Source organism: Palaemon carinicauda, chromosome 22, assembly GCF_036898095.1.
Source record: "Palaemon carinicauda isolate YSFRI2023 chromosome 22, ASM3689809v2, whole genome shotgun sequence".
Taxonomy (NCBI): domain Eukaryota; kingdom Metazoa; phylum Arthropoda; class Malacostraca; order Decapoda; family Palaemonidae; genus Palaemon; species Palaemon carinicauda.
Window position 1 is genome coordinate 14,060,026 of NC_090746.1, and position 23,053 is coordinate 14,083,078.

Sequence of the window (23,053 nt, forward strand, 5' to 3'; positions counted from 1 at the left end):
ATATGCAAACCTTGAGACCCCTTATGACTCTTCCCTGCAGGGGGAAGGAAGCCCTAACATTGTCCATGATTAATGGTAATGACGTTTAACAGTAACGTCATATGTCTCAATGGTCCGGATGATCATAGAAAAATTTGTCCCAAGGTTAAGGCACCTATGAAAATCCACAGATACAGTACTTTCTAGTAATTCTCTGGTAAACTTTCATCAGGGCGACATGGCTTGAGCCCAAAAAACGAATTTTGAAGCGAAGCGAAAAATCTATTTTTGGGTGAGATAGCCATGTCGTCCTGATGAAACCCTCCCTCCTTTTCCATAGAAAAGTAGGCAAGATCCCTCCCGAAAACTACTATATCTGTAGCACCATGCTCAATGCTACAAGGAATGAGCGCCATCTTGGATACTCGTAGTAGTGCGGGAGGAAGGGTAACCTTGATAACGGCTCCCCTTCTATTTTCGCCACTCTTCCCCCTCAAAACGAAAACGCTATTCGGGGTAAAGATTGTTATGTGTCGTATCAAGATATACGTCCCCTGATATTATGCGATATCCTTAAGTGAAATTTTAAGGATATTCGCGCCAGGAGTTAGAATTCTGGAGACCTAAAGGTCAATTCTCTAGGAATATCACTGTAGCCAAATATCCCTTAGAAAGCTACCAATAGGAACCTTCCATCAGGACGACATGGCTTTCTCACCTAAAACTAGATTTTTCGCTTCGCTTCAAAATCCATTTTATAGCTAGGAAAAATCCAAAATATTTTTAAAAAGGTTATTTTGAAGCTTAGTACAATACTTGTACTTCATAGTATATGTACTCTGTAAAAGATTTGGACTAAAGATGAAGATTACAGTTATTATCCATTGGAAAGGGTGATAATCTAGTGGATATGGCAATATTTTTGGTTGGGACTAGCTTCATGGGAAACAGGGCAGTACTGCTATAATCAACTCTTAATAGGCAGACCTACATATTTTAAAGCATAAAGAATGGATGAGAGCAACAACCATAAAAGAACAAGTGACGAGTTAATCATATCCAAATTATTTTACTTTTGTTTGAAGTTGCTCAGCATCAATGATGTTGATTTCAGTTGACACCTGTAATGTTTAAGAAAATGTAAATTAAAAATAAGAATTTGTTTTCTATGTAGAAGATTAGTGATTTCAAAAATTCATTGACTTTATATCTTACAGGTTTTGCATTATGAAAAGCAGCGATTGGTAGAGACACTAGAGCAAGAACATAAGAAGTCTGAAGAACTGTTGATGAAAGTCAAATTGGGTCGAGAACAGTGTCACAACAACAGCCTGTAAGCTTCTTTTTAAAACAAGTTTTTTTATGAGTATGAAAATCAATATGATACCTGTGCAATAAAACAAGGACTTTAACTACATTTTTTAAAGCGGGCTTTACACGGTTAAATGGTTCGTCGAACATGGTTGTCAAACCTGCTTGTCAAACAGCTCGAAGAGGTGGAGTCAGCCACAAATGCATAAACCTACTAACGAACAGACTTTCTTTGAGCTGTTCGACAACCAAATACCCTGTTTGCGTGGTCAAACATCACTTCAAACACGTTGTTTGTCGAACCGCGTTCGACCGTGTAAACCCCGCTTTCATCACATTCCTATTACCCATATAATTGTCCTATGGTGTTAGATGGAAGAAGGTAGTTTCACTGGGCATGCATCCTCGGGACGCTCAGTATTGTCGATAAATCTACCATTGCTCTCCTTGTTTTTTCTCTTGGATCACTTTTCCAGCTCTTGTCACTAATTTATTTTAGGCTTTAAAGGTCACGAGTTGAAATGGCAAAGGACAGTTCATTAGAGAAGGAGCATATGCACATCTCAGTTTTAAAGCCACCTCTCCACCCAAGCAAGGACCAGTGTAAACCAAGCAATGACTGTTGATGACTTAGCTTGTAGGGGTATAGGCATCCCCAACCTTCCATCCCTAATGCACAGGGGCAGTGAGATCATAATGTTTGCCAGTAGAATGTATCACATCATGAGAAGGGCTTGAACATGACACCTGCAGATTGAATTACCAGCAATCTTACTAAGCTATGATAAATGTGTATTATTTTATATGTGAATTTTTCCAACTTGAATAAACCCTTTTGGTCTTTACAGTGGATATTATGTTGGCAAAATCTAAAAACTAGTCAAAAGGCTTTCAAATGAGATATAACTACTCACCGCTAGTTGGTGGGGGTAGACTAGTCGCCCTGCTCACACACTCAATGGTTAAGTAACGTCACTTTTTATTTTGGCTCGGTAGAGATCGAACATTCTTACCTGTCTCCCATTAATCTTTGTTAATAAAATGGCTAATTCTTTTTGCAAAAGACAACTGGTTTGCAAACTTAGCAGCAGTGATATGAAAGGAATTTACAGAGGCAACTCATGAGCCTCCGACAGCTCCTTCTCCACGCACTCCAATGATTCCTCTTGAAGTCTTGAGATCTTCCAAATCTCTAAGCTCTCTACACCCACGGCATAACTGCACTTAGACAAAACAGAGGCCCCTATGACAGATATCTCACCGCAGCTCTCCTAAAAAGGACATCAGACTGCTAGAGAGTCATTGGGTCTTTTGACTGACCAGACAGCACTACATTGGATCCTTCTCTCTGGTTATGGCTCATTTTCCCCTTGCCTACACATACACCAAGTAGTCTGGTCTATACTTTACATATTCTCTGTCCTTATACTCCTAACAATACTGAGATTACTAACAGTTCTTCTCTCAACGGTTAACTACTGCACTGTAATTGGTCAGTGGTTATTTTCCTCTTGGTAAGGGTAGAAGAGACTCTGTAGCTATGGTAAGCAGCTCTTCTAGGAGGACACTCCAAAATTAAACATTATTCTCTAGTCTTGGGCAGTGCCATAGGCTTTGTACCATGGTCTTCCGATGTCTTGGATTTGAGTTCTCTTGCTTGAGGGTACACTTGGGCATACTATTCTATCTTATTTCTCTTTCTTTTGTTATTTTTTAATTTTTTATAGTTTATATATGAAATATTTATTTTAATATTGTTACTGTTCTTAAAAATTTTATTTCAATTGTTAATTACTTCTCATGCAGTGTCATTCCTTGTTTCATTTCCTCCCTGGGTTATTTTCCCTGTTGGAGCTCCTGGGCTTATAGCATCCTGCTTTTCCAGCTAGGGTTGTAGATTAGCAAGTAATAATACTAATAATAATCATTAACAAGGGAAGGGAAAGGCTTCAAGACCATTAACATCCTCAGCCGGTCCTTCCGTGTACAAGTCAACAGCTACAAGACCAGAAAGTTGCAGCCTTTCCCCAGGACTCGTTCTGTGGCTACCCATTTTTTTGACGACCTCGACCCGCCCCGAGCTCGTATGGATGTGAGTTTGGGTGCAGAAGACCCTTTTGACGACAGATCAGAACATTCAGAACGTGTGTTACCAACTCCTACCAGCCCTAAGATCTCCCCCTTGGAGCAAAAGAACTCAGACCAGGTCTTTCTCTAGGTTCTTGCCTGTATCAGGAAGATCATCTCCTTAGGGGAATGAGATCAAGTTCCAGTAAAGGGAAAAGACACCGTTCCTGACCCTCTGTACGACATTCCTCGACCCACCAAGACTAAGGTAGCCTTGCCTTGGTCTAGAGGGATCAAGGGTACAAAGAAGAGGGTATATTCCCAGGTAGCAGGAACTTTGCAGTCCCTGTGTTCGGTTCACTCCTCTTGTTTACTTCCCCCTCCATACGTTACACAGGAAGTACTACAAGATATCAGAGGAAGATCCATCACCGCTACCTCTGGATCCGGCAATACTGGCTCTAACCTGGAACATGCTATTGGACAAGCTGACAGCTTTACCACCAGTAATGTTCTCGGCTGCCAACGTGGAATGGGTTGCAAAGTGCTCTTTGCAAGCTACTTCATGGTTATACTTTTGAATGGGGATGGTGGGATACCTCTTCAAGAATGAAGATTTTTCCTCCGACCAGAAAAAGGCTGTATCATCATTCCTCCTTTCAAGCGCCAGGGCAGTGAAATTCCTCAACCACAACTTTTTCAACCAATGGGTCAACTGGATTTTGAGGAGATGGGACTCCGTCTTCTCAAAATTCAGGAAGCAGATACCTCGGAGAGAAGCAATTAAGGGGAGGACATCTAGGCTGTAGCAGAAGGATGGAGGAAGGTAAGCCACAACTCTCCTCCATAGGGCAATGACATCTTGCCAGTACTCTGGGGCACTGCAGGCAAAGAAGCAATTACCAGTACCATGTTAAAGGTAGAAGAATTCTCAAGCCCTAAGACAATCTGCATCTCGGAAGCAAGGACTCAAGTAGTCGTTTTGCTCCCGAGGCTTGAGAGGGAGAGGTGGCAGATGAAGTCACCTCTGCAATAGGTTCCAACTTCCGACCAGTCCACCAGTGGGATGATGCCTAAAGAGTGCACCTTAGGTCTTCATACGGGTTTTTTCCCTGGTATCTATTTTGGCACACAAGAACGGCATTTGTCTACTTCGATATCTAGATGATTAGCTGATTCTATTAGACTCGATGGAGATCTTTCTCCTACATCGAGACAAACTTCTTGAGTTTGCCACGATCTTGGAATTGTGGTAAATTGCGAGAAGTCGTCTCTGCTCTCTACTCAGAACCTGGTATATCAAGGAAATAATATTGACACAAAGGTATGCAAAGTCTTTCCATCCATGGAATACAGAGATTGCCCATTTCTAATACTGTATAGGACAAGCTACCAGCTTGTCAGTGGCAAAAGCTACTGGGTCACCTGTCCTCATTAGAGAGGCTGGTGCCCAATGGCCGTCTTCATATATGTTCTCTCCAGTGGCAACTGAAGGCCTTTTGGTCTCGGCACAAAGACCATCCAAACCTTTTGGTTCCAATAGGGTTAGAGCAAAAGAGAGACTTGGGTTGGTGGGTGTAAGATGCCACCCTCCTCAGGGGAGTAGACATGCTCTCTCCTCCCCTGGAATTGATGCTCTTTACAGATACATCAGAAGAAGGGGGAGGGGGCTTACATGTTGCACCACACGGCCTCCAGACTGTGGTCCGAGTCCGAGCGATAGTGCCTCATAAACTTCCTGGAATGAGGTCAGCTTTTCTAGCCCTCAAATAATTCCACCAGCTCCTTTCAGGACACTCCATGGTGCTGATGAGTGACAACACCACGGTAGTGACTTAGGTAAAAAAAACAAGGAGGTACTTATTCACAGCCCCTCTGCCATCTACCTGTGGAAATGTTGAGATGGACGGAGGACAACTTGTTAGCCCTCTCTGCCCGACTCATTCCAGGTAAGAGGAGTGTTCTGTCAGACAAACTGATCAGGAAGACTCAGATAGGTGGCTCTGAGTAGTCTTTGAATCATCAGATTGCCAAAAATGTCCTGACTTTATGAGGTTCTCTGACAATTGACATCTGCAACGTCCCTCAACCGGAAACTTCCGGTGCACTGCTCGCCAGTAACAGATCCCCAGGCCGTCTGGCAGGATGCCTTCCAACATCAGTGGGAACGGTTGGACATTTATGCGTTTCCCTCATTTTGCCTTGTAAGACAACTCATAAACAAAGTAAGGGCATCGGAGCTACTCAAATGACCACATGCAAGAATATTCCACAAAGCTGTAGCTTCACTACAACTAAACGCCTGGAGGTCATCCAGCATCTCTCGAAGAAAGGCTGTTTGCCACCAGTTGCAAAAAGGAGGTCCAGATACCTCCAGAACTCTTCAGCTGCCGTATACCAGGCAAAGTGGTTATTTTTTGTGTCTGGTGTTGTGGAAGGAGTATCGCTCCTCTCAAAGCCACTATCCCCTGTGATAGTGGGGTTTCTTTTATACCCTAGGTAGGAAAAACTCGGCTCGATCTCAGCGGTAAAAATCTATCTCTCAGCATTGAGCCTCACCTTTAGATTGAAAGGAGTTAACATTTCCTCTTGACGGAATTGTCTCTCCTCATACGGAGCTTTGAGCTCTCCTGCCCTCAATCAGAAGTTAGACCTCCACCTTGGAATGTAGTATGTGTACTATGAACCATTACTTTAGTCGTCATATCGTGACTTGACAATCAAAAGTTTTTCTTCTAGCCTTGGCCTCTGCAAAGAGAGTCAGCAAGTTACATGGTCTATCATATAACATCGCCCTTCAAGAAAATGGGGCCAGGTGACCCTCGACTTTATCCTCAATTCTATTGTGAGACTCAAAATCTGCTGTAGCGGATCCTAGATTCAGGCCCTTCCAGATTGAGAGTCTAGGTTCTGTAACAGACAATCCAAATCAGCTGTTATTATACAGTACAGCTGTACCCTATTAGGGCTCTGAGATCTTATGTTGAAAGAACCAAATGAGCTCACCCATAGACTGACAGATTTTTCGTCAGTACGGGCAGGGTCAAGAGAAAAATAACACGCAATACTATCTCTGCCTGGATTAGGCAAGTGAGAGAGAGGCCTCTTGTTCAAGACTCTAATCCTCAGACTCAAAGACCTCTGCAAATCCTCGGCAGCTGTCTACCAGGCCAAGTGGGCTATCTGTGGTTGGTGTCATGGTGGGGTATCTCTCTCGGAACCTCTGCACCGCTAATTGCCAACTTTTTTTTACTACCTTCTTAAGGAGAAACTCCTCCATTTCAGCTGTAAAAGGGTATTGCTCAGCCAGGGTTCAAGTCTTTAGACTAAAGGAAGTAGATATTTCTTCTTTGTAGGAAATTTCTATGCTTATAAGGAGTTTTGAGCAGACCTGCCCTCCAGTTGAGATGAGCCCTCCTGCTTGTAACGCAGTAAAGGTTCTACTTTTTTAAAGGGGGCACCCTACACAGATAGTGACCTTACCTTGAAAACATTCTTTTTGCTAGCTTTAGCTTTGGATAAAAGTGTTAGTGAGCTGCATTGGTTCTCCCTCATCACCACTCATTAAAGGGGCTGGAGGCACGTCTCTCCTTCATTCCAGAATTTGTCACGAAAACTCAGAATCTATCTGTACCTGATTCTAGGTTTCTATCTTTCCAAGTTATGAGTCCTCGTGACATAACCGATGATCCTGACCAACTTCTGCTGTGTCATGTGAGACCTCCAAGGTTCTATCCAAAACATCCCAGGACCACAAGACCTCGGCTACGACACCTTTTCATGTGAGCTCAGAAAGAATTGAAAATAAAATATTCAAAAATAGTCTCATTTTGGTTAAGGGAAGTGATCTTCCGAACACTATCTTCATCTTCCACAGGAGGATAGCCAGTTAAAGCTCACAATGTGAGTGGCATCAGCACCTCACTAGCATTAAGGAGGAATTTCTCTGTGATGCCGTTTTTCAAAGCAGGGTCATGGCCCCAAACACTTTTACGCTTCTCCAAGCAGGGTTATAGCCCCAGACACTTTTACGCTTCTCCAAGCAGGGTTATAGCCCCAGACACTTTTACGCTTCTCCAAGCAGGGTTATAGCCCCAGACACTTTTACGCTTCTCCAAGCAGGGTTATAGCCCCAGACACTTTTACGCTTCTCCAAGCAGGGTTATAGCCCCAGACACTTTTACGCTTCTCCAAGCAGGGTTATAGTCCCAGACACTTTTACGCTAGAGCCTGTTTTAGCTGCTCGTCAGGTGGTATAAGCTACCTTGGATCCTCTCACAGGACCGGTAACTGTGAGTTGAGGCCTGACGTTACGTTTAAGACTGGGCTAAAAGTGAAGAATGACTGGGCTTTTCATTTCCTTTCAAACTTCCCCTTCCTTGGGGGTACAGCATTGGAAAATGTCCCCAGCAGAATTTGATCTCTGTCAGGTAAGCCCAGAATGAGCTGTGCTCAAACATGGGAGAAAGTTTTCCCCACACTCTTTATGAGAAAGAATGTGATGTAGCCTTACTAACCCATAATCATGAGAAGTCTTCAAGTTACAACATCTTCAAACTCGTTACTTGCCAGGCCTACTACACAGAGTATTCTAGATCGAATACAACACTTTTACAGCCGAGACCGTGAAACCTTCTGGTTCTCCTGCAGGAATACACAAGGTTTAAGGAACCCTTCCCTCTTACACAACCGAGATGCTAGAGCTTTAGGTTCCCAGGCTAAACTTCCAGCCAGTCGGTAAAGGGGACTTCCTCCCACCTAAGGATGAGTCTCCTATAGTGAAGGAATGTGGTTTGTATTTGTCTAGGAACAAATCACATATTTTGAGAGTAATTTGTATTTTTCCTAACTTTACAAACCTGAGTCATTTACTCAAGCTTGCCTGCCATCACTAGCCCCAAGAAAGTCTCATGGAATTGTCAGTGAGCCAGCCGTGAGGGGGCGTGGCCTTGGCTGCCTGCTACCGATAGGTTATTACCTGTAGGTTTTTACACCTTGTTATAATTATAGTTGCTGTGTTCCAGCTTATGATGAACATTTGTGATTTTATGATATTCAGGAGCAGCACTGGGATACCCTACATTGAAATAAGATAAGAGAAATAACGAGAGTTATATCTCTTTCGAGGTATAACAAGATGCCCCCAAAGTAGGAGACTATTCTTTGTCAGATTTGGATTAGTTACACTTATTTAACATGCAGGTTTTTATTGAACGGCCAACACCAGCCATATTGCAATGACTGTTTGGTACCCAGTCAGTGAGGCATTTATTGACCAAATGCCCCACTCTTGGGTACTTAAAAAATATATATGTTTGAGACTCGAGGTGGGAAGAGGATGTGTTATACAATACTAGTTGTATTTTTAGATTTATTTCAGAAGCAGGTCTTCTGAAAGCCATTTAACTATCAAACTAATCTCTTTACTCTTATGGATTTAAATTGAATTTCCTTTCATAGTCAAGTCATAACTAATTATATCAGCGTCATTTACCTTTGATGCCAAGGTGCAAGAAATCCAAAAATCAGTCAATCAACGTAACAAGGAGTAGCGTAAATCAGTGGTTCCCAAACTATCTTACCTGACGCCCTCTTTTTGCTTCCAGTAGACTCGTACGCCCCCACTCCTCTTTTCTTTTTTATATGAAATGATTCTTACATTTATTTCTTAGCATTGTACAGGAAAACAGAATTCTGTTTGTATTACATTTTAATAATGAAAGCCACTACAACAAATAATAGTACATTCCAGTGTCTAAAAACGAAACATTTGGTTCAAAGTGAGCGAAAAAAAGTTTGAACATTAGCAAATTGGCAAAATTGAGTTGCAATTTTAAGAATAGAAAAATTGAAAACATGGCATATAATATTTGGAAATACTTATGAGACTAAGGCACAATTTCTGGTCAATTTTTTTGAGAAGGATGCCGCTGTTCTTTTAATGATTTTATTATGCTATTAAACAAGTAATTTTGAGCAGATGCCTTCATGCCCCCCTTGTATCGTCCTCACGCCCCCCAGTTTGGGAACCACTGGCGTAAATGATACCCATTTGACCTCCAATATGATCTTGGAGATCAGTCCAAAATAGGATCTTCCACCTACAACTGATGAACAGCGGTGCTGTCATACCAGTCTCACAATTGCTAACTGTCAAGAGTTCATATCAACACTAGGAGGTAACTTGAAAAATACCCTCAATGGCCAACGATACAGCACTGGAGATTGGTCCAGTAGGACATTTCACTTACAATTAATGAAACAGCTGTGGTTGTTATACCAGACTTACAATTGGCAACAAACCCAGAAGGTATCGGCCAATGTGTAGGCTCAGTATCTGCACAAGGTGTTAGAGTGAACAATGCCCATATTAGCAGTGTAGTGCTGGATATTGGTCCTGGTAAAACTGTTCACCTATAACTGCTGGAACATCAGTGGCTGTAACACCAGGCTCACGATTATTAACCTACCCTGAAAGTACCAGTTGGTGGGCGAGTTTTATACAGCACATGCACACCATGTTAACGAACAATTCTTTATATGATAAGAACGAGAAATAAGGGCACATACGCTCCCCCTCCCTCCAGTCTGAGTAGGACTACTCACCTGCTCCTGGTACCACACTGATAACTGTAACATTGGCTTACACTTGGTTGACTGACCTCTAAGATACGGATTGTCTGTGCCTCCCGAAGAAGAACAATCGCTATGTGAAAGGCCTTCCCTCATGACTATCTTCTTCATCTTCTCAAGAAAGAAAAGCTTGATGCACAGATAGGAGGTGGGAGAAGACATTGGTAGAGTAGGGTGAACTCTCCTCTATTTTCCTGCTTGCTGACACAGAGGAATCATGTTTTTGGAGGAACCCACCACTATGTCAGGGGTTTTGTCACAAGGGGAGCATGGGGAAAATTCACTGACATTGCACTGCACTGCACAGGTATCACCATCCAAGGAACACAATTGGTGCCAAGTGTGCCCGCCAGACAATTTTTTTGTTTACTTGTGCATGTAGGTATGGGTAACTCTCCCAAGGCAGAGAAACGGTCGCGAATCAAGACGAGAAATGCTCTGTGTTTATCATCTTCTGAATTGGAAGAGCGAGAACAACAATCCAAAAGGGGTATGGAGAAATTCTTATAGTTATCCATTCACAAAGGTACACAACACATGGGGTTTCAAAAGTTTTTATTCTCTTATGAACAAGAGTCGCTTCACCACATGCTTACATGTTTTTGTGCTCCGGTTACTAGTGAGAGCACTCAAGAAAAGATTTTAAAAAAAACACAAGCGGGTGGGCTGGGTTATTAACCAACTACCTTGTTAACAATTCAGTGGCCCTTTCAGTGCTGCTGAGGATATATCCTTATTTAAAAGGACAAAATATTTTGTACACTTGTAGGATTAAGTTTCTCTTTGGTGCCTGATTTGACACTTCTGATAATATCTCTATTAGGGCAGTAGGATTTCTGTTATGCTTCCTCTTGAGCCAGTAAATTAGGAGGATGTTTGGATCACCTTCTTTGCTCCCATATGGGACCAGGAAGGATGACATATCTAGAAAATAAAAGGAATCTTCAAAATTGGTTCTAGGGAACTCCCTCCCACCAATGAGCGAGTATCCTCTTCTAAATGAGGAAAGGTATGTACTGTATATGCAGAGGAACAAATATGAAAATTGTAGACTAATTTATATTTTTCCTAGCTATACAAATCTGAGTTTTTATGAATAGAACTTACCTGGCAGTTATATATATATAGCTGAGTCTCTGACTGCGGCAGAATTTAATCGAAAATCGCGGCAACCGCCTTGTGGTGGTTGTGTGGTTAGATGGTTAACAACCCTTACAGGGTGGTACTTGGAATCATTCCCATTTTCTGTTCCTCAGATTATCTCTGCCGGCCGGATCGACAACATCGTTGGTCCGCCTTTCAGAGTTTTTCGGATCGCTTTCCCTTCATCACCTATTTTGGACTTCGTTTTTGGTGAAGTACACTGTGTTGGGATTTGGCAATCGTGTTGTTTTTGTTTTTTGTCTTTTTTCCTTTATTATCATGAGTGAGAAAATTCATTATCGTGTTTGTGCGAATGATATTTGCAAGGTGAGGTTGCCGAAACTTTCGGTTGACCCTCACACTATCTGTATGGGTTGCAGGGGGTTTGAATGTGCTTTAGATAATAAGTGCAAGGAATGCGAGGTTTTAAGTGATAATGATTGGTTAGCTATGCAGCGCTATGTGCACAAACTCGAGATTGATTGAGTTAGAAGAGCTAAATCAAAGTCAAAGTCTGCTAGTGAGCCTAGCTTAGATTTATCTATTGACCCTTTGCTTGTAACCCCTTTGGAAGGTATTCCTTCCCCAAATGTAGTGACTCCTGCCCCTTCTACAGGACCTGGGTATGCTAAATTAGCTGCTGAATTGGAGGCCATTAAAGCACAGTTGGAGGCCTTTAAAGGTAAGGGTGTTGGTGAAATTAGTGCTTGTGAAAGTGCAGTGGAGGTGGCGACTGATCGAATCTGTCATACCCCTAGGTCTAGACCTCTACCAAGCTCCCAGGACCAAGGGAGAAGGTACGTCGAAAGCCGAAAGGAGGTGAGAGGTGCTTATCCTCGGTCAGTCATCGCCTCAGACAGTCCTGTTGCGATCTCCCAGGCTGCTCTTGACCGCCGTAGGAAAGGCGTGTCGGATACGTTTGTGTCTTCGCCTGATCGTTCTCCCAGACGTAATTGGCGTTACGAATCAAGACCAATGAAGAGAGGGTGGAACCGGGACGTGCAGTCTCGCTCTCCCTCTCCCGGTTCGAGTAGCAGAGACCCTGATCCTTCGGAAGACGATTTCGATGTTCCTGTTAAAAGGGCGAAACAGAGAGTCCTTAGCCCAGTTAATCCTGCTAGACTCCCTGCTTCTTCTGCCAGCGCTCCCAGTCAAGCCGTACGACAACTGCCGTCTTCGGCACCGCGAGAGCCAGCGGAGGTTGCTAAAGCTTTCATGGTTGTTATGCAGGAACAACTTTCATCGTTAGTTAAAGCTTTCAGCCACCCTTCTCAGTCCGTCAGACGTAAGGACGTCTCTTTGCCTGTTAAGAGATCTTCTTCTAAGAGAGATTTTAGTATCTCTCCCAAGAAACCTCTGCGCACTTCGTCGGCCGTACGACAACGTACACCCTCTTCATCGGCACGCTGCCAGGAATTTCCTTCCCCCTACTCCCGCCGCCAGGACGATACTGCCTCTCGTTCTCGGCGCCGTGACGATTCCGTTTCCCTTTCGAAACGCCTGGACGTTACTGCCTCGTTTCTTAGGAAACAGGATGAATGCAGTCTGCATTTTCAAGGCGACGGCAGCCTGCATCTTCAGGACGCTTCCGTTTCTCGTCATCGTGACGATACTGCCTCTCGTCATTGTGACGATACCGCTGCTCGTCATCGTGACGATACCGCCTCTCGCCGACTGGATGTTAGTGGCGCTCGGCGCCAGGATTCAAACAGCTCTCGCTGCCAGACTGCTGGCAGCCCAACTCTTCGGGATGTTATCCTTGAGCAGGACCTCGAAGATATTTCGGAAGAGGAAGAAAAACCTGCCGACTCTTCTAGCGATTACAAGGTTCTTTCTCGCTCTCTTTTGGAACTTTATGGGGAGGAATTTCAACCTTCAGCCCCTCGTTCTCCTCAGTCTCAGTTTACCAGGAAGAAAGCTACTAAGTCTTCGGCCTTCATCAAAATGAAACTTTCAATTTCGGCCAGGAAAGCTCTCGCTAAAGTGGATGATTGGATGAAGGAACGGAGACAAGCTGTCAAGACCACCTTTTCTTTTCCACCGTCCCGGCTCGCTTCCAAGGCCGGTATGTGGTATGAGACAGGGGAACCTTTGGGGTTAGGAGTGCCTTCCTCCTCCCAAGGTGACTTCTCGGCTCTTGTGGACTCGGCAAGAAGGCATGCTTTAAACTCTGCCAAGGTGATGTGGTCCATGTCGGAGCTTGATCACCTCGTCAAGGGAATTTTCAGGGTTTTCGAGGTTTTCAGCTTCCTGGACTGGTCTCTCGGGACTCTGGCCAGGAAGTCTGAACTCCTGGAGGACACGAAGGACCTGACGAGTATCATGTCCTGCATGGACAAAGCTCTAAGGGATGGAGCTAATGAATTGGCTTCCCTTTTCTCAGCAGGGGTCTTAAAGAAGAGGGCCCTTTTGTGCTCCTTCACCTCTAGATCTGTGACTGTTGCCCAGAAGTCGGAGCTGCTTTACGCCCCTTTTTCTCGTCATCTTTTTCCTGAAGCTCTGGTCAGATATCTCCCTTTCTCTGGCTCAGAAGGCTACTCAGGACCTTTTGTCTCGGTCGGCTAGAAAGACCTTACCTGTTGCTCCTGCTCCTCTGAAGAAGGAGGAGAAGAAGTTTCAACAGCCCTTTCGGGGCAGGATCTCCTCGAGAGCGGATTTTAGGGGGAGAAGACAAGAGTCAGGGCCAAGGACCAGCAGGGGTGCGTTTAGGCCCCGGTCCAAAAAATGAGATGGAAGTCCTCCAGACACCAGTAGGGGCAAGACTGTCTCGTTTTTGGCAGTCTTGGGAAAGGAGAGGGGCGGACACCTGGTCCCTCTCAGTCGTCAAGGAAGGTTACAAGATCCCCTTTTTAAAGAAACCACCTCTCTCAGACTCTCCCCTGGCCTTAGTGGCTCAGTACACCGACGCGGGGAAACGAGAGGCTCTTCTGGAGCTAGTCGACCAGATGTTGGTCAAGGGAGCAATAGAGCCAGTTCAAGACCTCGCCTCACCAGGCTTTTACAATCGCCTGTTTCTGGTTCCCAAGAACTCGGGTGGATGGAGACCAGTCCTAGATGTCAGCTCTCTGAACGCCTTCGTGGAGAAAACAAAGTTCTCCATGGAGACGACTCAGTCAGTGCTGGCTGCAGTTCGTCCAGGAGACTGGATGGTTTCTCTCGACCTGCAGGACGCTTATTTTCACGTCCCCATTCATCCGTCTTCGAGGAGATATCTGAGGTTTGTGTTCCAGGGCAAGTGCTTCCAGTTCAGGGCACTTTGCTTCGGTCTCAGCACAGCTCCCCAAGTCTTCACCAGACTTATGGCGAATGTGGCAGGCTGGTTACACCAGGAGGGGATAAGGGTCTCCTTCTATCTAGACGACTGGCTGATCCGGTCACAGTCGAAAGAGAAATGTCTGGAGGACCTAATGAAAACTTATACGATCACTCAGGACCTGGGACTCATCGTCAACTGGGGGAAGTCTCAGACCGAGCCGAATCAGACTATTCTCTATTTGGGGATAGTTCTGAATTCAGTTCTTTTTCAGGCTTCTCCCTCCCAGGAGAGGCAGACCAGGTGCCTGGACAAAGTCAAAGACTTTTTGAGGAAGCAGGAATGCTCAGCGAAGGAGTGGATGAGTCTGCTGGGAACTCTATCCTCCCTGGAGCAGTTTGTCCCTTTGGGGAGGCTGCACCTAAGGCCTCTGCAACACTTCCTCGCAAAGGTTTGGAACAGAAAGATCCAGGAGGACACTTTTTCTTTTCCCATTCCAACAGAGATCAAGGATCTTTTAATGTGGTGGCTGGACCCAGCTCTGTTGGGAAAAGGGATCTCCTTGTTCAAGAAGAACCCCGACCTAGTGTTATTCTCAGACGCGTCCGAGTCAGGCTGGGGAGCAACACTAGGGAACAAAGAGGTCTCAGGTATTTGGGAAGGGAGTCAGGTCAGTTGGCATATCAACAGGAAGGAATTGATGGCCATTTTGTTAGGGCTCAAGGCCTTCAAAACCTCGGTGTCGGGAAAGACTATGGAGATCAATTCCGACAACACCACAGCTCTCGCTTACATAAGGAAGCAAGGGGGAACTCACTCCCTCTCCCTGTTCTCAACTGCGAGAGAGCTTCTCCTCTGGGCGAACGAGAACGAGACCCAGCTGTTGACAAGGTTTGTTCAAGGGCAGAGAAACATCAGGGCAGACATGCTCAGCAGGAGGGGTCAGGTCTTTCCTACAGAGTGGACTCTCAACCCGCATGTCTGTCGGAGCCTCTGGAAGTTGTGGGGCAGACCAGTAATAGACCTTTTCGCCTCCGCTCTAAATAAGAGGATCCCCAACTACTGCTCCCTAGTCCCGGACGAGGAAGCTGTTGCAGTGGACGCCTTCTTGATGGATTGGACGGGGCTGGACATGTATGCCTTTCCCCCCGTTCAAGATCATCAATCTGGTTGTCAGGAAGTTCGCTCTCCTCGATTCGGGACGAATGACCCTAGTGGCTCCATTCTGGCCTGCGAGGGAATGGTTCACCGAAGTGGTAGGGTTACTGATGGACTTTCCAAGAAGACTCCCGGCAAGTCCAGATCTTCTCAGACAACCCCACTTCGAGAGATTTCACCAAAACCCCCTCGCTCTCAATCAGACTGCCTTCAGACTGTCGAGAAGCTCGTTAGATCTCGAGGCTTTTCGGCACAAGCGGCGAAAGCTATTGCCAGGGCAAGGAGGATCTCTTCACAAAGAGTCTACCAGTCAAAGTGGGAGACCTTCAGAGCTTGGTGCAGGAGGCGCAAGGTTTCCTCGTCCTCTACCTCTCTGAGCCAGATTGCAGACTTTCTTTTGTACCTCAGGCAGGATGCTAAGCTGGCCGTATCTACCATTAAAGGATACAGGAGCATGCTCTCAACCGTCTTTAGGCATAGAGGCTTAGAGTTATCTCAGAATAAGGACTTGCAGGACCTCATTAGGTCTTTTGAGACAACGAAGCAGGTGCACTTAAGACCCCCTTCTTGGAACCTGGATGTGGTGCTTAAGTTTTTGTGCTCCAGGAAGTTTGAGCCTATCTCGCAAGCTTCTCTGCGAGATGTGACTAAGAAAACCCTCTTCCTTTTGTCTCTAGCGACTGCCAGGAGGATCAGCGAGGTCCAGGCAATCGAGAAGCGTGTAGGCTTCACCCTAAATGGAGCGGTTTGTTCCTTGAGGTTCGACTTTCTCGCCAAGAAGGAGAACCCTTCGAAACCCTGGCCTAGGACTTTTGAAGTCCCTAACCTCACGAATCTAGTAGGTCAGGAACAGGAAAGCCTCCTCTGCCTGGTTAGGGATCTCAAGGCTTATTTGGCCCACACTAAGAGCGTGAGGGGTGCTTCCAACTCCTTATGGTGTTCAGTGAAGGATCCTCAAAAACCCCTGTCAAAGAACGCTTTGTCCTTTTTCCTGAGGGAAACTATTAGGGAAGCCCACCTCTTTTGAGAGGAAGAAAACTTCACCCTGTTAAAAGTACGGGCTCACGAAGTAAGGGCCATTGCTGCTTCGCTGGCATACCGGAAAAATATGTCAGTTAAGCAGATCATGGACGCAACGTTCTGGAGGAGCAACTCTGTCTTCGCTTCTCATTACCTCAGAGAGGTAAGAGTGGACTATGACAAGTGTTATACCTTGGGCCCATACGTAGCTGCGGCTTCTGTATTAGGCAAAGGAGTTACTACCCCCACTCAACCTTAGTTTATGTACTTGTATATGGGTTTGTGTTTTTTTTTTTATGGTTGTCTGAGGTCCTCGTCCTGTGGTACGGTTCCCTCAGTCCAGATAGATAGTTTATATCTATTTCTGCAAGGTTAGATGGTTAGCTTTAGTAAGGTTGCAGGTTTTTTATATGGGAAGGTAGTTTTCTGAAGTCTAGTCAAGTTGTTGGTCCTACCCCTTTGACAGACTCGATTGAGTTGTTTGCAGCGTAGCAGGTCTACTCCTGGCTGAACACTCCTAAGGGAAAGCGACTCTAGAGGCAGTTACCTTTGAAGTCAGCTACCTTAGCAGGTAAGGAATCAAGGTGTTTGTTCTCCTACAACTCTTTTGTTGTTTCCCCAACAATGTTTTTTCTGTCTGTTTCCCTCCTCCAAATGTGTGAATCAGCTATATATATATAACTGCCAGGTAAGTTCTATTCATAAAAATGGAGTTTTTATGATAAAACAAAGTTTTATGAATACTTACCTGGCAGTTATATATATATATTTTAAAGCCCACCCACCTCCCCTCAGGAGACAGGTCGGGCAAAGATAATCTGAGGAACAGAAAATGGGAATGATTCCAAGTACCACCCTGTAAGGGTTGTTAACCATCTAACCACACAACCACCACAAGGCGGTTGCCGCGATTTTCGATTAAATTCTGCCGCAGTCAGAGACTCAGCTATATATATATATATAACTGCCAGGTAAGTATTCATAAAACTTTGTTTTATCATAAAAACTCCATTTTAATTTACACTTCCTACCTAAGCCATCCCTTTCAGTCATGGGCCTAAGGTCAAAAGTGGCTTGAATATGATAGGTTGAACTTCTTCTTCGCTCTACTTGCGTTAAACCACTACCTAGGCACCAGCTACCTGTTGAGATACTACTGCTACAGAGTTATTGGGTTCTTTGACTGGCCAGACAGTACTACATTGGATCCCTCTCTCTGGTTATGGTTCATTTCATCTTTGCCGACATATACTGTACACAGAATAGTCTGGCTTATTCTTTACACATTCTCCTCTTTCCTCATACACTTGACAACACTGAAATTACCAAACAATTATTCTTCTCTCAAGAGGTTAACTATTGCAATGTAATTGTTCAGTGGCTACTTATCTCTTAGTGAGGGTAGAGAGATTTTAGCAATAGTAAGGAGCTTTTTTAGGAGAAGGACACTACAAACTTAAGCCATTGTTATCTAGTCTTGGGTAGTGCCATAGCTGCTGTACCATGTTCTTACACTGTCTTGGATTAGAGATCTCTGGCTTGAGGGTACACTTAAGCACACTAATCTATAGTTTCTCTTCCTCTCATTATTTTGAAGTTTTTATAGTTTATATATGAAAGATTTATTTCAATGTTATTATTGTTCTTAAACCTCTCTTGTAGTTTTTTCAATTATTAATAATGGTAATAATAATAATTAACAGTTCAACAGCCTTTCCAGCTGTTGCTGAAGTCATTTTTTTTCTCAAGGAGTCAGGTTTGTGTAACTAGGAAAAATACAATGACTTAAAATGTTATATTTTTGTAATGATCACTTTAATAATGTGGTTTATATTCAACATCAGCGATGGTAAAGCTTTTATTTTTTGTGTTTTTCTGACAGGGAAATCCAGAATCGCCTATCAGTTGTGTCCGAAGCTAAAGACGTATGTAGCTCTTTATCCAAAGATTATATGGTTTCTTTTTGTGAAGAGGCAATTACAAATTTTGAGTAGTAATTTCCATCAGGTTTCAAGTATGATATTATGAATATAAATTTCAGCATTTTTAACATGTTTTAGACTTATATTATTCTTCTACATGGTACTGGTGTCCATACAGTATATCTGTTTGATTTTAGATATTTTTATATATTTTGAATAGTTTTCTGTAACAAAATAAATATACCAAGGTAGATGTTGTATTAAACAAGTCATTTTAGATTGCTAATTTTATTTTTTATTTACATATAAAACAATTAGAATAGCGCCAACGTATCCCTGCGTGTCGTAAGAGGCAACTAAAAGGGACGGGACGAGGGGGCTGGGAACCCCCTTTCCTGTATTATAATCCTGTGAGACATCAAAGAGGTGGAGCTGGGGAGAGAGTGACTGCTCCCCGCACTCTAGTTTTGGGGTGTTTGAATGTGCGTGGGTGTAGTACGATAGAGTAAAAGATGTGAGATTGGAAGTATGTTTAGGAATAGAAGGATGGATATATTGGCTTTGTGTGATACAAAGATAAAAGGGAAAGGTGAGGTGATGTTTGATAAAATGTCTGGTAGAGTGTCTGGGATTGAAAGGGGAAGATGTGGCTTTATTGCTGAGTGAATGAATGACAGGTAAAGTAGTGGAATGGAAGGAGATATCATCTAGGTTAATGTGGGTAAGGGTTAGGTTGGGTAGGGAATGTTGGGCTTTTGTCAGTGTGTATGTGCCAGGTTGTGAGAAAAGTGAAGAAGAGCAGAATGAGTTCTGGAATGAATTAACTAGGACTGGATAGAAGGAATTATGTAGTTGTCATGGTTGACTTGAATGCTAGAGTGGGCACTGGAGAGGTAGAAGGTATCATTGGGAAGTATGGCGTACCAGGTGAAAATGAGTGGTGAGAGACTGGTAGATGTGTGTGTTGAGCAAGAGATGGTGATAAGTTCTAGCTTTTTCAAAAAGAAAGATAAAAACAAGTTTACATGGGTAAGAGTGGCAAATGGAAGTGTGGTAGAAAGGGCATTAATGGATTATGTGTTGATAACTAAAAGAATGTTTGGAAGATTGAAAGACGTGCACGTGTTTAGGGGTATGGCTAACGGTATGTCTGATCATATTTTGGTGGAAGGAAAATTAGTTATAGCAAAAGAGTGGGGGAATAGAGTAGGTGGATGTAAAAGGGAGCTAGTGAGGGTTGAAGGGCTAATAAAACCGGGGGTAAAAAGTAAATATCAAGAAAGGTTGAAAATGGCATATGACAAAGTGAAAGTAAGAGAAACTGATAATTTAGAGGAGGAGTGGAAGTTAGTAAAAGAAAATTTTGTTGGGATTGCAAGTGATGTGTGTGGCAAGAAGTTTGTTGGAGGCGGCATGAGGAAGGGCAGTGAATGGTGGAATGAAGGACTGAAGGTAAAAGTGGAAGAGAAAAAGGGCTTTTGAAGAATGGCTGCAGAGTAATAGTGTAGAGAAGTATGAAAGATATAGAGAAAAATGTGGAAGTAAAGCGCAAGGTAAGTAAAGAGGGGCAGCTGACCTGAGGTGGGGTCAGGGATTGGGTCATTCATATGAAGAGAATAAGAAGAAGTTTTGGAAAGAAGTGAAGAGAGTAAGGAAGGCTGATTCAAGAATTGAAGAGACAGTGAAAGATGGAAATGGAAGGTTGTTAAAAGGAGAGGAAGCAAGGAAAAGGTGGGCGGAATATTTTGAAAGTTTACTGAATGTTGAGGATAATAGGGAGGCAGATATAATTGCTGTTGCAGGTGTTGAGGTGCCGATGATGGGAGATGAGAATGAGAGAGAGATTACAAGAGAGGAAGTGAGGAGAACACTAGATGAAACGAGAGTAGGAAAAGCATCTGGTATGGATGGTGTGAAAGCTGAGATGTTGAAGGAAGGGGGTGTGACTGTACTTGAATGGTTGGTGAGATTGTTTAATATGTGTTTTGTGTTGTCAATGGTACCGGTAGACTGGGTTTGTGCGTGTATTGTAGAACTATATAAGGGTAAGGGAGATGTGCATGCGTGTTGTAATTCAAGGGGTATTAATTTGTTGAGTGTAATTGGAAAAGTGTATGGTAGAGTACTGATTAATAGGGATTAAGGATAAAACAGAGAATGCAATCTTAGCAGTAAAGGGTGGTTTAGAAGAGGTAGGGGTTGTCTGAATCAGATTTTTACAGTTAGGTAGATATGCGAGAAATATTTAGCAAAAGGTAAGGAGGTGTATGTTGCGTTTATGGATCTGAAGAAAGAGTATGATAGAGTTGATAGGGAAGCAATGTGGAATGTGATGAGGTTATATGGAGTTGGTGGAAGGTTGTTGCCAGCAGTGAAAAGTTTCTACAAAGGTAGTAAAGCATGTGTTAGGATAGGAAATGAAGTGAGCGATTGGTTTCTGGTGAGAGTGGGGCTGAGACAGGGATGTGTGATGTCGCCGTGGTTGTTCAACTTGTATGTTGATGGAGTGGTAAGAGAGGTGAAAGCTCGAGTGCCGTTGTGGATTGAAACTGGTAGAAGAGAATGACCATGAATGAGAGGTAAATCAGTTGTACTGGTTGCAGACGCGGAAGAGAAGCTTGGCCGATTAGTGAAAGAATTTGGAAGGGTGTGTGAGAGAAGGAAGTTGAGAGTTAATGAGGGTAAGAGTAAGGTTATGAGATGTACAAGAAGGGAAGGTGGTGCGAGGTTGAATGTCATGTTGAATGGAGAGTTACTTGAGGAGGTGGATCAGTTTAAGTACTTGGGGTCTGTTGTTCCAGCAAATGGTGGAGTGGAAGCAGATGTACATCAGAGAGTGAATGAAGGATGCAAAGTGTTTGGGGGTAGTTAAGGGAGTAGTAAAAAATAGAGGGTTGGGCATGAATGTAAAGAGAGTTCTCTATGAGAAAGTGATTGTACCAACTGTGATGTATGGATCAGAGTTGTGGGGAATGAAAGTGACGAAGAGACAGAAATCGAATGTGTTTGATATGAAGTGTCTAAGGAGTACGGCTGCTGTATCTCGAGTAGATAGGGTTAGGAACGAAGTAGTGATGGTGAGAACAGGTGTAAGAAATTAGTTAGCAGCTAGAGTGGATATGAATGTGTTGAGGTGGTTTGGCCATGTTGAGAGAATGGAAAATGGCTGTCTGTTAAAGAAGGTTATGAATGCAAGACTTGATGGGAGAAGTACAAGAGGAAGGCCAAGGTTTGGGTGGATGGATGGAGTGAAGGAAGCTCTGGGTGATAGGAGGATAGATGTGAGAGAGGCAAGAGAGCGTGCTAGAAATAGGAATGAATGGCGAGCGATTGTGATGCAGTTCCTGTAGGCCCTGCTGCTTCCTCCGGTGCCTTGGATGACCGCGGATGTAGCAGCAGTAGATGATTCAGCATTATGAAGCTTCATCTGTGGTGGATAATGGGGGAGGGTGCATATGAAATAAATATCAGGTTTTTACAAATGTTGCTTTGCTCACAGTATTAAATGATATAGTATTGTTTTATTACACTACAGTATTTCTTTATCTTATCTTCACTATTCTCAGTTGGATTTGTGTTTGTATGTGGATGTTTGTAAACTTGCAACCTTCTGTACAGTAGTAGATATTACAAAAAGGCAGTTTCCCAATGTTTGATAGACATTTATATTGTTTGCAATGATTTTTTTGTGGTATTGTACAGTATATACACTAATTTGCATTTGTCTAAACTTGAAATTATTTATCTACTATGGTTAACTACTGGAGGTTAGAAAACTTCATTGTCCCTACATGAATACAAACCTTCATTCTTCAATATGAGAATTGATTCAAGCACAGTTGGAACTTGGTATAAAGCTTATAACAAAATGTCGGCAATAACCAGTATCGAGCAGCTGGAAGAGGGGGGTCCCCGCCCCTTCTGCTGTCACACTTAATAGTCACTTTAATTCTTGCCGCAGAATGGGACATGCTTTTGGCGCTTATAGAAACTTGGCTTTAAAAAAATTTTCCCTAACTTTTGGACACTTGTTCCCATTGACGACGCTGAATAAACTTCAGCATCTTATGACATTATCCTTGGGTCTGAACTCAAGCAGCTAGCTAATATTCCACCCATGAGTCAGTTTTCCCTGATTACCCAACCCCCCTACAAGTTCTGGAGAAAATAGTCTCGGGAAGAACAAGCTCTCCTTGCTGAAAGGAAGACTGTTTTTCTGTTTGATGCAATGCACGCACTTACTAGCAATATGTCTTCTAGCGCGCTGTGGGTTTGGACTCTAAATCATAGTGGTAGTGGCCCAGCCGTCTGGGTCTAGTGCTCGACCTGTTAAAGCTAGAGCACAATCCTCCAAAGGAGGTCGAGATGGCTCTCACAATCTCAAAAGTACTATCTCGACCAGAATCCCCATCAGGTGCATCTCCCCTTGTAGTGGTGGCCCAGCCTTCTGGGTCAAGTGCTTGACCTGTTAAAGCCAGAGCACAATCCTCCAAGGAGTTCAATATGGCTTCCACCACCTTGAAACTATTCTTTCAGACAGAATCTCCACCTGACTTCATGGAGATTG

General features: G+C 43.7%; 1 protein-coding gene across 1 annotated transcript in view; it reads left to right on the plus strand.

Annotated features, from left to right (window-relative positions):
* Positions 1 to 18,772, plus strand: part of LOC137615796 (polyamine-modulated factor 1-like) — a 52,486-nt gene extending 33,714 nt beyond the window's left edge. Inside the window, exons 3-4 of the mRNA XM_068345490.1 lie at positions 1,197 to 1,312; positions 18,447 to 18,772. Coding sequence (XP_068201591.1) covers positions 1,197 to 1,312; positions 18,447 to 18,558 — 228 coding nt within the window. The 3' untranslated portion in view covers positions 18,559 to 18,772. The remainder of the gene's footprint in view (positions 1 to 1,196; positions 1,313 to 18,446) is intronic.
* Positions 18,773 to 23,053: the final 4,281 nt, after the last annotated feature.